This window comes from Leishmania donovani, chromosome 33, assembly GCF_000227135.1.
Source record: "Leishmania donovani BPK282A1 complete genome, chromosome 33".
In the NCBI taxonomy this organism is placed as follows: domain Eukaryota; phylum Euglenozoa; class Kinetoplastea; order Trypanosomatida; family Trypanosomatidae; genus Leishmania; species Leishmania donovani.
The window spans coordinates 174948-188505 of NC_018260.1; the positions used below are offsets into that span (position 1 = coordinate 174948).

The following is a 13558-nucleotide window of genomic DNA, read 5'->3' on the forward strand; positions in this document are numbered from 1 at the left end:
GTGTACTGGGCCCTGAGCTGCCACGCACCGAGAGGCGTGCCCACACACACACACACGCACACGCACCGTCTTCATGAGGGAGTGCGAAAGAGTAAGAAGGGAATCGGTGAATCACTCACATCCAAAACAGGAAAGAGAAACAAAAGGATGGGAGGCGCAGCAGAGGGCAAGTAGTATGGCGCGCCACCATGACGAACATCACGACGGTGCAGCAGCAGAGCAGGCAGTTCCGGCTTCTCCAGCAGAGGACGCCTGCACTTTGCGCACCATCTTGTACGCGCCCGACGCAGCGCGCGCCGACACCGACGTCGGCGACGGAGAAAACTGCACTGTGCCGTTTGCATTCGGCGAACCGTCATCAACTTCCCCTGCGATTCGGTCTGTAAGTGGCGAGGAAGAGAGGCCATCTGCGCCTGCTGCCGCCGCGTTGCTGTGATGTGCGGCAAAGTCTTCGAACGCGGAGGTGGCCCGCGAGACGTCTTTGACGGCGCTCACCTCAGGTATCCAGTGCCGTGTGGTGCGCTCGATCAAATCCACGAGCGTTGTCTTACTGCTCTTGCAGGTGCGGCACGCCCCAAGCAGCTCGACGTGCATGTCGCCCAAGACGGGGTCAAAACCGACGAAGCGGAGGTCACCGCCATCGTCCTGCAGCTGCGGTCGGATCGTGGTGGAGACAAGCTCCTTGATCATCAGCACCACCTCCGAATCGCCCTCCTCCGGGACTGTGTCGGCGTGGGGATGGGGGGCGCTGGGATCGACGTGCGGGTTGCCGCTGCAGATGTGATCCGTGAGCAGGGCGCTTACGTGCAACTTGAGCTCTGACCAGTCTGTCTCGGCGATCAGTGACTGCAGGGCAGCCTCGTCGATTTGTTCGTCCTGCGAAGATGGCGAAACTGTGAACCCGCCGACGTCAAAGGGCGCATCCGCCGGCGACAACGGCGGTGCGGTAGAAGCTGCATTGCAACTACGGGGTTCGGCTGCTGTCTCGCCGTCCTTTTTTAAAGCGTCGGCGACGCGCTGCTGCAGCGCCTGCGAGCGCGCCGCAGCAGCTTCCTCGTCGGTCTCGTGGTTCTGCTGCACTCTGTTTAACTTCATGGCAAAGTAGCGGGCCGCAGCCGCCGCATTCGCCTCCTCCACGCGCTTCACCGTCACAAAGGACGTACCCACGGTGACTTCCTCCACCATCGGCAGCGCCTCAAGCAGCGTGTGGGCAAGTGGAGAAATGTAGCTGTTTGTGCTGTTGAACACCATCGTGTGGGCGTTGGGCGGCAGAAACTGCATCTCATCGACATAAAACTTGTAACACGCGTCGTTGGGGGTTGGCTGGAAGCGGACAAAGACGGCCCGCTGAGGGACGCGGCAGCAGGAGACGAAAGACGGACGCGAGGTGCTCTGCCGCGACGCAAGGCCTCGCCGCCAAGTCGTCGGCGCTACAGGAAGCAAGCCGATGAGAAAGACGTCGAGGCCACCGAGTTTCCCGCAAGCAACCGCTGCTCTGATGGGCTCCCCTGCAGCCCGCCGCAGAGAGAGCGCGCGCGTTCGCATTTCAGTTTCGATAATGAACGGACCGTGTTGTTTTTTTGTTTCGCCTTCATTGGCTGCTGCTGCAGCGGATGATTCTGCGACGCTTTTGGTCGCAATGCGCCCGCAGGTATATACATATATATATATATGTATATGTATATATGTATGTATGTGTGTGTATGTGTGTATATCTATGTGTGTCCACAGCAAGAAAAGCGGCCGAAGAAGGAGTGAAGCAGGCAGAGCAACTCGTCGATAGCAGCAGTGAAAACGATTCCGCTAGTCACAAGATCGGCGGCGTGCGAGAGATGAACCATCCACGAGCCCACAGCGCACACGGACGCGCCTTGACCCTGCAGGATGATGTGGCGCAGTCAACGTCGCTAAGTAGCAGCCGTACAGCGCCTCTAGGTGATCGCCCTCCACCCTCTATCGATTAGAACACCGGCTACGCGCTAGGTGGAAGGGTGTTTGACTCTTGAACCAAATCCTTGTGCAAGCCGCCGAGTTGCCCGGTGGGTCGTTCTTGGGCCGCACTGTCTCCTCTCCCACGCCGGAGAGACGTGTGTGTGTGTGTGTGTGTGAGCCGTATTTACGACCTGCCATAAAAGAACTCAGAAGGGCGCGAGGGAGGGAGACGGCCACCGTCGCGAATGAGTTTGAGCTCCCATCTGCGCATCTTCGACTCTCGCTCTCTCCATCGCGGGTGTTCTTGGTCACACTCAGACCCTACTGCTTCAACGGTGCTGGCGCGGAGGCGCACCAAAGAAGTGGAGGGTGATAGCAGAAGATCGGAAAAAGACATCCGTTCTTTCCTCCGGTCTAGCCCGCCCCCCCCCCACCGCCCCCTGTCCACCACTTTAAAAGCAGAGGCCGCTTTTCGCCACGAGCGCCCTCTGCTCCTTCCCTTCCCCTCGCCTCAGCCACACCACCACCAACAGCCTCACGCCACCCTAATCGTTGCAACTCTGCGCCCACCCGCTTCCCTTCAATTCGCGGTGCTCTACTCGGCAAATTGCAGTCGTTGCGCCTGCGCCTCCTCGGTCGCCTCCGCCACCAGGCGCGGCATCAACGTGTCCAGCTCGGTGTTGAGGGCCGTCTGCACCTCCAGCGCGTGCCGCAACTTCACAGCCCAGCCGTCCAGCACCGCCTGATATGCGTCTCGCGAGGCCTTCTCCTGCGACTGCTGTGTGGCCCTCAGCGCCGCGTGCTGCGCTCGGTACACTTCGTAGTCCGTCTTCTCTGTCGCTCGTCCGCTGCTGATCTCCAGCGCCTCCTTCCTCACAAGCAGTTCGGACTTCTTGCTAGCGATGGTGAACTCGCGGCGAAGCTCCGTCTGAGCCTCGGTGGAGAGGAGATGACGTGGGAGCGCGGTGCCCATCACCTCGCTGTCCTCCTCCTCGTCGCCGTCGTCCGCATCTGCGCCGCCGTGCGGGTGTCCTGCCATGGGGCCGTGATGGCCGCTCTGCGCGTGGTCTACCGGTGGCGTAGCGAGAAGCTCGTACCCAAACTTCTTTGCAACCTTGTTGTAGAGCGCCACACACCCAGCGCACGCCGTCTCCTCGAGCATGTACGTGCCGTCGTCGGCCACGGCACTCTGCACGGTCTCCTCTTCGGCAGCGCGCTGACGGCGTGACAGGTGCGCCGTGACGCAGTGGCACGCAACCGTGGAGCGGGTGCCGCAGCGTGTACACATGACGGAGACCGGCGTGCGACAGAGTCCCGTCGGCTCCCCGCAGCGACGTTCCTGGAAATGATGGAAAAAGGCGTACTGCACCACCTGGTTGCTGTCCGTGCCGCTCACCACTCGCTGGCCGCACGTCAACTCTGTCAGACCGGTGTAGGCGCACGGCGCACACGACGCACTACAGACACGATGACACGTGTGGCCACACGGCAGCAATGCGCCACAGGGGTATGGGCAAGACGCGTGGGTAACCTCGTTCGTCGTCGTACGGCCGTTCTCTTCAAGGTGCGCAGTGCCGATGCGGTGCTGCGCATGACACGGTTTCAGGCAAGCATGCGAAGAGTTGGGGCACGCGTTGTACACCTGCAGGCAGAGCGAGAGGCACTCAGTAGGGCCATGCACCTGAACCGTCACGAGCTCCTCGTCGGCGTCCGCATCCTCCTCTTCTCCTTCCGGCGCCGGCGCTGCGGCAGCTTTGGCGTCGTCGTGCTCCCGCACAACGGCGATACGGCGACACTTGAAGTGGTCAGGGCACACCATCGCCAGCACGCTGGCCCCCACCTCAGAGGGCAGCCAGTACCCCCGATGATCCTTCGGTGCCAGTAGGCGCCGCTGACGCTGCACGAGAGACTCGGCCTTGGCGAACAGTGGGATGCAGGCGAACAGCTCGCGGCTGCCGATAAGAAACACGCCATGGCGCACTCGTCGCAGCAGTCGCCACAGCCACCACTGCAGGCGTGTCACAAAGAGCGACGCGGATCCGTCAGAAGACTCTGCCCAAAGTTGCTGCCACTGCTCATGCCGCACGTCTGGCCGATGGCTTCCGCCGTCGGCGACGGTGCCAGAGGTGCCGCCGCGACTCTTATGCAGCGCAGCAATCACTACCTCGAGCAGGCCGGAGAGGCACACAATGCCCACCTCCGCCTCACACTCCGCCTCTTCAAGGCTAGTGTAAGACATGGTCGTGGTCACCGCTGGCGGCGCTGTCGTCACCGCAGACGCCGGAGAGACGGCCTCGTTGCCGGCATCCTCCAGTGACTCCTTCCACACCCGCACCGACTGCCGGAAATGGGGAGATAACGCGAGCGCGGACCTCGACAGTGCCGCCGAGATCGTCTCCGCCTCGCCCGCGGTGCTCGTGTAGATGCCAAAAGATGTTTGCGCCGGTGGCGTCGTCTTCGACGATGCGCCGTCGCAACGCGCAGGGTGGTAGCTGGAGAGATACTCCATGAGAAACACCGCTGCAGCTGCGTCGGCAGCAACGCAATTATCCAGCGAAGCACCATGGCTCCACACCTCCACCGCGCTGTGAGAGGCCAGTCCGAGAAATGCCGGGGGCGGTGAGGCGGTGTCGGTGACTCCCTGGAGCCGCCCCGACACTTCGCCGTCTTCTCCGGCTTGCTGGGCGTCATCGCCTTCACTGTTCGCCGGCTCCTCTGTGACCTTGGCTAGAGCCCGGGCATCCTCGATAGTGTAGCGCAGCAGCGCCTGCACCTCCGCACGGCGGCATCGCAGCGAGTCACGTAGAACTGTGGTGGTGAGGTCGCCAGTGCGCTTCAGCTCCGTGTGCAGTGACCGCAGCAACGCCAGCACAATGCGCTCATGCGATCGGCGACGCTCTTGAAAGGCTGGCACCTCAGAGGTGAGCGAGTAGACGAAGCTGGACACAGGGGTAAGCATTGCGAAAATGCTGTCCTGCACCGCGTCGATGTCGTCGATGCACATGTGCGATGGCTGCCAGCACCAAAGGTACGGCAGCAGCAGCCCCTGCGTCAGCTCCGTCGGGGTGCTGGTCAGGACAGTGTGTCGAGTGCTCTGCGAAGTGGCTGCTACGCCCCAGACCAGATCCAGAAAGGACTGGAAGAGCGACTTGACAGATTCGTGAACGGCAGCGTGGATGTGCTGCGCTAGCTCACTCTGCTTCTCAAGGTACACGATGTGCCACCCCTCCAGCTGCTCCTTAGATAACGAGGAGAGGCGCGTGGTAGGCGGCATCGTAACCGGTGCGTACCGCCCCTCTGGTGCGGCGTTCAGCGACTCCCACGTCGTTGAAGAGGCTCCGCCATGAGCAGTGGAGGCAACGAGGTAGAGGGACGTGGCCACGTCGCAATCCGGCCAGAAGTCCCTCACGATGAACTCCGCCCAGCTTTGCGCAGGCGCAGAAGACTTACTCGCGCGGGCCACCAAATCCGCCGCGTCACGCGCAGACAGCGTCAACGAGAGCAGCGGCGCAGCCACCGACACTGCGGCACGGCATCCGCCGCTCCACAAGCCGGTAGCCTCAAGGCGGCGCAACTCCGTGTTGAGCTGCGTTGTTAGTGGGGCGTTGAGAGACCGCGTGTGCGACTCCTTAACCAGAGCTGCGAGAGAGGCAATATCGCTTAATTGCCACGCTACCTGCGTGTTGCGTGCGCCGCTCCGCCTCCCCCTCTCCTGCTCCTCGTCCATGAGGTCTTTGCTGGAACTGAAGAGAAACTGGGCAACCGAGGCCGGCACGGTGGACGTGGCGACGGCGGGACGCAGCAGCAGCGGTGTGGAACAGTACAGGAGCCCCTCGTTGAGCTGCTGGTACAGTCGACGAGCCTCTGCCACGATGAGGCTCGCCTCATCCAACAAGCTGCCCCCGGCGCTTCCGCCGGCATAGGTGGAGAAGAGCTCCTCCACAGTGGCGCAACGCAGCGCAGCGACGATCTGCTTAACCGACGCCATCGCGTGCTTGATGCCGCCCTGCACGCTGCGCTGCTGCTCCTGGCGCGCGGCTGCGTGCAGCTTGCCGCGCACCAGCGCTGAGGCGTAGAGAACAGCGGTTTTGCCACTCCCCGTACACCCATCGACCACCCTCACCGAGACAGGCACCCCGCTGCTCCCTTGCGCCGCGGCGCCGGTGCAGTTTCTGGAGAGGCCGGTGCCGGCGGTGAGGGAGTGGAGAGCTTCAACCTGTGCTGAGGAGAAGCCGACCGCCTCGTTTACCGAGGCCAGAAGGGTCTGCAGTGAGGTGAGCGTCCCATCTCCCAGCCGCTTTCCGCTCGCGCCAGACGACGTCGAAGACACGGCGGCATCTATCCCGTTGCCGGAGCCAGACAGCAGGGCAGCGACTGGAGCTGTGAGAGATGACGCGTAGCGCTGCATCGGGACAGCACCATCTGTGAAGTGCTCGGTCCACAGACCCGACACCGCGTCCGCGCCAAACGGCTGGCCTGAGCTGCGGCTGCCGCCGCGACTGTTCGCAGTATTGATGCGGCCCTTGCTGTTCACGCCCGCCTCCGCCTGCCGTACACTGAGGGACAAGGCGTGAAGGCGACGGAGGCAGTCAAGGTACGTCAGGGCTGGCGTGCCGGTTGGAAGGAGCCGCTCCGGCGGCGCAGCGGCGGGTGCAGAGAGCAAGGCCGTGCGCCGACGTCGAGAGCCGCGTCGCTGATGCCCCGCCGCCTCAGCCCCTAACACGATCCACGCCTGCGCCTGCCCATCCTCTGCAGCCGCGGCGCTCGTAAGGACGAAGTCTGTGAGCATGTCCGCATCACGCAGCACGTGTGCCGTCACTCGAGAAGAGGCGGTGGAGGCGCTGCTGCCCTTTTCCCCAGCCGAGCGGTCACTTGTCACGTGCGTGAGCACCAATGGAAATATAGCCCACTGGCCATTGAGCTGTACCAAGGCATAGGCGAAGAGGGAGGCATCCGTGTCAGACACTCGGGCCGACTGCAGCGCTGACACGAGCGCCTTTATCTCTTCTTGGTGCCGCCGATCGCGAGAGCCTTGCACACACAAGTGAACCGGCAGACCAAAGGCTGCGTAGTGCTGCACCTCTGCCAACGAATACTCCGCCAGCCCGCCAGACCGCGGGCCCACAGCCTCCACGCCGCTCACACGCACAGCTATGACGCCCTCGACACGACCTCTGCCCAGCTCCTCCGAGCCGTCAGACAGCTTGGTCACGCGTCGCACCGCGCGAGCGGTGCTGCTGTATAGTTCAGCGTAGGCTGCCAGCGCAGTGCCGCGGATAAACTGCTGGACCTCGCGGCTGAGGTACGGATTGTAGGTGCGCCGCAGAGCCGTCAACTGCTCCACCACCGCACGATCTTGCAAGTGCCACCCGTCTTGGATGCGTTGTAGGGTGGGCGGAACAAGAAGCTCTGCAAGAGTGTCTGTCACGTCGTCGCTGGCGCCGCTGCGGTTAGCGTCCAAGCGGTCGTGCGAGCGTCGCACATCGTCCTCGAGCTGCAGCCAGCGCAGCACCTCCTTAAAGATGCCGGTGGCAGCCACCGCTTCGAGCACCTCGGAGATCGCCTCCTCCGACCCACTCACATCCATCGCCGCTTCTTTGCTGCGCCCGCTGTGGGACTGCTGCAACCACACATGAGAGAGGCGGGCGAGGACCAGCTCCACACCGTTGCAGGCTTGCCGAGCGCTGCGTCGCACCTCGGCTGTGGCGAGAGAGGCGTCCATCGAAACAGCAGCGCTACTGCTCGCGTACTGTAGCCCCAGAAGTAGGCAGGAGTGCAGTGTGTTCGTCATCAGCTGCCTGGTAGACGCGACGGAATCCGCGGCAATCAGCTGCATCGCCACCTGCGAAGCCCCGTCCACATACAGCGGAGACGCGAGAAAGAGATATACCAACCGGTGGCACAGCCGCGGCAGGCGCATAGCCGACTCCACGTGCAGGAACACGGCGAGTAGGGCGCGCAACGCAAAGCTGACGGTGCGCCGCAGTCGGTCGAGCGTCTTCGCATCGGCGCCGCGCATGGCGTCCGGTTTAATGCTTAGCAGCATCGGGAGCTGCAGCGTGCGCCGCCAGCCCTCGCGGCCAGCGTTGGCTCCAGCGCCCGGTGACGAAGATGCTGCCGCTGCTTCGAGGAATGTCAGCTGCGCGAGACCCGGTGGCTGCTCCAGTAGCGTCGCCAGCCAGCGTACCACGACCGCTATGCTCCCCTCCACCGCCTCACGCCAGAGATCGACATCTGAGGCCGTGAAAAGAGATGTGTTGTATGTTATGAATTCCTGGTGCGTCGCCCAAGCCGCACCCGACGCCGCTCCGCTATCACTGGCAGTGGCGGACGCCTTGGCGGCGTTCTCCGAGGGTCGCCTCGGCTGGCAGCGAAGGAGCAACAGATCGGCGGGATGTGCGACGGCAGCGTCTCCTGTCGCTGCCGGCTGCATAGCGGATTCCCCGCCAGCGCCGGCGACGTCCATAAGCAACGACGAGGAGCTGGCTGCGTCGCTCTCCGCTGTTGAAGGTTGCGGAGCGGCGAGTACCAGCGTGCGGCCATCGTTCGCCACCAGCTCCACGGTGAGCAAGCGCAGCAGGGACCCTTCCTCACTGCAGTGGAGAAGCTGCTGATACACCAGCTCCTTTGTGAAGCCACCCAGACAGACAGAAATGTCATCTTCCATCAGCGTCGCAACGTCCACCGCTGTCACCGAGGCGCTCGCGTGAGACAAGGTCTGAGTTGTTGACGTGGGAGTGGCGGTGGTGGCACCGAGAAGCCGCGACACGAGTGCCGCCCGTTCCGCCTCCAGTGATCCACTTCGACGGGAGGTGATGCCGAAGATGACCTCGAAATACAACGCGTAGGGAGACGACGACGAGCTTCGGACGGCAGAGGTAACGTCGGAAGCATCATGCGCTCCCGCGCGTTCCGAGGCCGCGTCCGCCTCCTCACGGAAACGCTTCATCGGCAAGCGGGAGGGAAGAAGGGTAGAGACTGCACACGGTTACCGTCCCACCCCAGGGACCGCTCTGCTGAGTTGCAGAAAGAAAGGCGAGGGGAGACGATGGAGATGGCAAAGCCGCACGAACGGAGACACGCGCACCTCGACGTCGTGCCACTGATGCCGAACTGCGTGAGACAAGCCGCTGGGCGCGCTCTATGACGGCACCTACCTCCGTGCGTGTTACCGTGAATGGGCGGGGATATGCCTACCTACGTGCGTGGGTTGGGGGCAGTGGATAGTGCAAAGGAAAAGCGAAAAAGAGTGAGGCACAGCTGCACGACAAGCTCGATCAAGTACAAAAGCGTGCACCAAAACAAGAAGGCCGTGTGTGTGTGTGTGTGTGTGTGTGTGTGTGTGTGTGTGCTCTGCCTCAAGCCGGACGTCGTTAGTACGATTTAACTGATAGCCCCGATGCACAGGCACAGACGCACACACGGGCAGAGCCGGAGACACGGCAGAGGGAGTTGAAAGGGCACACGCCCAAGTTAGGACGAGCTGAGTATGCGCGAGCACATGGTGCACGTATGTGCGTGTGTACCATCAGAAGAGAAGAGACTCAGAGAGAGAACACGAGGAGAGGAAGAGACAGAGGTGCACGGACACAAAGAGATGCACAGATGTGGAGAAATCCCAGCGCAAGCCATCAAAATCAATGCCGCGTAGGCCGCCTCCTGCTGCGGAAATCTTCGGAGCTGTGAACCGTCGCAACCGCCGGCGTAGAGCGGCAGCGGCGCTGATGCGTGGCGTCTGGCATCTAAAAGTAAAGCACACAGGGTACCTAAGCTTCTGCTTGTATGTGAACTTTTCCATGTGGTGACGCCGGTGCAGTGGCGGGAGGGGGGAGGGTAGTTGACTGAGTCAAGTGCAGGCGGCGTTGGACATTCCCCACGGTTTCGCACCAGCCGCCTCGTGCGTTCGTATTTTGGGAGAAGGTGAAGACATGATGAGAGCGAGCGAGAGCCCCGCTCCAGTCGTGCAGCGCACGTAAATTTGTAAGCCGATGCAACGAGCGGCCGCCCACAGAAGGAAGAGGATGAACCACACGCGTCGGTGTGTCGGTGCAGTTGTCGCCCGGTACGTGAGGTTTTCCCTTTTTCTCGATGCGCCCATTCCACACCCGCAGCAGGTCCGCAAACATACGCATGCGCAGCCGCCGCTCACCCGCACCAGCGGCAGCACGGCTACATCCTCGACGTCTAGGACACACCGTCCTGTCATCGAATCGCGGTCGCGCGCCTAACGCGCACCTCTCGCCCTCCTTCGCCCAGGCATGCAACATAGCGGAAAACAAAAGTGTGTGTGACGAATGGCGCCAGTTAGCGGGCGTGTGTGGGACGACATGAGCGCCGACGAGGTAAAGAGGGAAATGAATTTTTCGTTTTCCTTCCCAGCGGGTGCCCGCCCTCTGCCGTCCAGCACGAGCTCCAGCGCCACCCCACCCCGGCATGTCGCAGGCCCCATCCCGCCCTGCGAAGCAGCGGTGCGCACACGCGGTACAGCAATGCGTCGGCCCAGTCATCTCAGCACCGCCTCCGCCTCAAGCCCCGACCACCACCACCACCGCCGCATCGCGCAGGTCGCCTCACAGCCGCTCCCACATCATGCCGGTCGCCACGTGATGCAGCCCCCTCGGAGGGGCCTCGGGCTCCCCACACCAGCGGGCAGTGCGAGGGTCGGGTGGTGGGGTGCGTTCCAGCGACGCGGACACTCTGCCCATCATGTGGATGGCACACGTGTGTCCACGGTCGCAGGTCGCTCAGACGCAACGCCGTCCAGGACCTGCTATCCGACACCAGCAGCGACACATCGCTCTCACCTCGCCCCAGGTCGTAGGCGCCTCACCCTGTCACCACCAGAGGTGGCTCCGCATTTGGCAGGGATAGAGAGCGGCGGGCGGCTTCGCCTCCACCCAGAGAGAGTCGGCGTGTGTACTGGGCCCTGAGCTGCCACGCACCGAGAGGCGTGCCCACACACACACACACGCACACGCACCGTCTTCATGAGGGAGTGCGAAAGAAGGGGAGTCAACATAAGGCAGCTGCTGGAAAACGACCGACGGCGCGCAGACGTGGCGCATCTTTTTCTTCGTGCAGTAAGGAGTGCATGTGTCTCGGTGAGGAGGCGGCAGAGAAGGGAGGTTTGTGACGCACGACATTCCTCACCCTTTCACACAAAGCACTTGCCGCAATATCGTGACGACCTCGACGAGGTCGTCCTGAGCAGCCATGACAGCATCGATGTTCTTGTAAGCGGCAGGTGTCTCGTCCAACACGCTGCTGTCCTTGCGGCACTCGATGCCCAGTGTAGCAGCCTCATGATCTGACACAGTGAATCGCCGGCGCGCCTCGCCGCGGCTGTAGCGGCGCCCGGCACCGTGCGAGCAGGAGCAGTAGCTTGCGGCGCTTCCCTTGCCTCGCACGATGTAGCTGCAGGCCCCCATGGACCCCGGAATCACGGCGAGCTCACCCATACGCGCAGAAGTAGCACCCTTGCGAGTAAGCCACACATCTTGCTCGCGGAACGTCCCCTGGCGTGGATTGCTGGCCGCATGGCCCTCATGTCCTTGCTCTCGAATGGGAATACGAATGCGCTCGACGTAGTTGTGGTGGCAGTTTACGGCTGCTTGCACTGTTGTGAAGGGAGTTGCGATGCACCCTCGCATGGCTACCAGAACGGCGTCAAGCATCAACTGTCGATTCCACCACGCGTACCTCTGCGCCCACTCCACCGCAAAAATGTAGTCGCTGAAGTTCGCCGTGCCTTCGTCGAGGTAGGCAAGGTCGGCATCAGGGAGGTGAAGCATGCGGGCCTCCATGTCCTTCTTGGCCAGCTCAATGAACAAGGAGCCAATGCGGTTGCCCACACCGCGCGACCCGGAGTGTAGCATCACCCATACGTGCCTCCGCGGCTGCTGGTCATCGAGGCACAGCTCAATAAAGTGGTTTCCTGTGCCGAGTGTGCCGAGATGGTTGAGGTTGTTCGTGTTCGCCACTTGTGCGTGCCGGCGGCACAGCTCTTCAAAGTCGTCAGCGAGGTGCTTCTTCCACACCTCCTGCACGTTCGTCGGCACACTGTTGCGCCAGCTGCCGGCGTCTGCGCCGCTATAACCGCCGTGGGTGCGACCGTGTGGCACGCCCAGCTCAATCGCCAGTCGCAGGTCTTCCAATGAGTTCGGAAGATCCTCTGCAGTGAGGGAGGTCTGCACCGCAATCATGCCGCACCCAATGTCAACACCGACACACGCTGGTATAATCGCGCGCACCGTCGGCAAGACCAACCCGACGGTGCACCCGATCCCAGCGTGCACGTCCGGCATGACAGCCACAGGTGCTGGAATGATGTGCGGGCTCATGCGAGAGATGCGGTGTAGCTGTTCGTTCGCGGTCCGCTCCACCTCCACACCTCTGCGCCAAACGCGAACTTCGACAGCACTGGAAGGGTCGCTGATGACCTCGTACTTCGAAGGGACTTCGAGTGCGTCGCGAGCGGCTAATGGTACATCTGCATGATGGCGCCGTCCTTCATTCATGCGGCAAGCAAAGAAAGACAGCCGGTGGAGAAGACGTGCGCCTTCTCCCTCGGCAATGAGCCGTCGATGCAGGAAGAGCGACAGCATTCCCATCATCGCATGCCCGTCACCTGTGTATATATGGAGGAACGCACCTCTGTAAATGAGGGCGCAGTGTCTGCAATATGAGTGAGCGAGAGCATGCAACCGGATGTCTTAGCGGCAGAGATCAGAAGAGCGAGATGGGGAAGGAGAGGAGAGATCTCCAACAAAACGTATCACACGCAAGCCACATCCACACACAGACGCACACGCACAAACGCCGTCTCTGGAAAGTGGCACAGATGCAGATACAAGGTACGGCAGAGGGCATATGGAGCGTAATGGCAAGGGCAACAAAGTAAATATGGGCGCAGCCACGTCAGTGTGCAATGAGGCAGCCGCATCCCCGCCGCTCTCCACCCGTCGTGCCCGTCACGCGGTGCGAGTGCGCTCTGCTCCTCTGTGTGTTCTCGGAGGAAAAGAGAAAAGACTTCATGCGAAGCGTGTTCGTTGGGCTCTCGCGCACTGCGTCTCTCCAACCCGCATCCGGCGAGGGCGTCACGGGCTGCAGTGAAGAAAAAGAGTCCTCCGGTTGTCCTTGCGCTTGTCTGCAGGGGAGTGCGCGTCGCCAGTCTCTCCAGCCCATACAAAATAGAACAGGTGAAGTTCGGCGTCCGACTCATCCCTCCATGGTTTACGTTCCGCCTTCATAATATATATCTATATATATATATATATATATGTAAAGCAGCTGCGGTAGCGTGGTGGTTTCTCACATAGAGTTTGCCCGCCCTCTGCCGTCCAGCACGAGCTCCAGCGCCACCCCACCCCGGCATGTCGCAGGCCCCATCCCGCCCTGCGAAGCAGCGGTGCGCACACGCGGTACAGCAATGCGTCGGCCCAGTCATCTCAGCACCGCCTCCGCCTCAAGCCCCGACCACCACTACCGCCGCCGCATCGCGCAGGTCGCCTCACAGCCGCTCCCACATCATGCCGGTCGCCACGTGATGCAGCCCCCTCGGAGGGGCCTCGGGCTCCCCACACCAGCGGGCAGTGCGAGGGTCGGGTGGTGGGGTGCGTTCCAGCGA

At 62.3% G+C, this 13558-nt stretch overlaps 3 protein-coding genes across 3 annotated transcripts; all 3 read right to left on the reverse strand.

Annotated features, from left to right (window-relative positions):
* Window positions 1-198: 198 nt before the first annotated feature.
* LDBPK_330560 (hypothetical protein, conserved) lies at window positions 199-1545 on the reverse strand (the record flags this gene model as incomplete). Its single annotated transcript, XM_003863832.1, has 1 exon — window positions 199-1545. The coding sequence occupies one exon, from the start codon at window positions 1543-1545 to the stop codon at window positions 199-201; it is 1347 nt and encodes a 448-aa protein (XP_003863880.1).
* Window positions 1546-2527: 982 nt separating this feature from the next.
* LDBPK_330570 (hypothetical protein, conserved) lies at window positions 2528-8881 on the reverse strand (the record flags this gene model as incomplete). The annotated part of the gene is made up of 1 exon (XM_003863833.1): window positions 2528-8881. The coding sequence occupies one exon, from the start codon at window positions 8879-8881 to the stop codon at window positions 2528-2530; it is 6354 nt and encodes a 2117-aa protein (XP_003863881.1).
* Window positions 8882-11078: 2197 nt separating this feature from the next.
* Window positions 11079-12134, reverse strand: LDBPK_330580 (hypothetical protein, conserved; the record flags this gene model as incomplete). The annotated part of the gene is made up of 1 exon (XM_003863834.1): window positions 11079-12134. The coding sequence occupies one exon, from the start codon at window positions 12132-12134 to the stop codon at window positions 11079-11081; it is 1056 nt and encodes a 351-aa protein (XP_003863882.1).
* Window positions 12135-13558: the final 1424 nt, after the last annotated feature.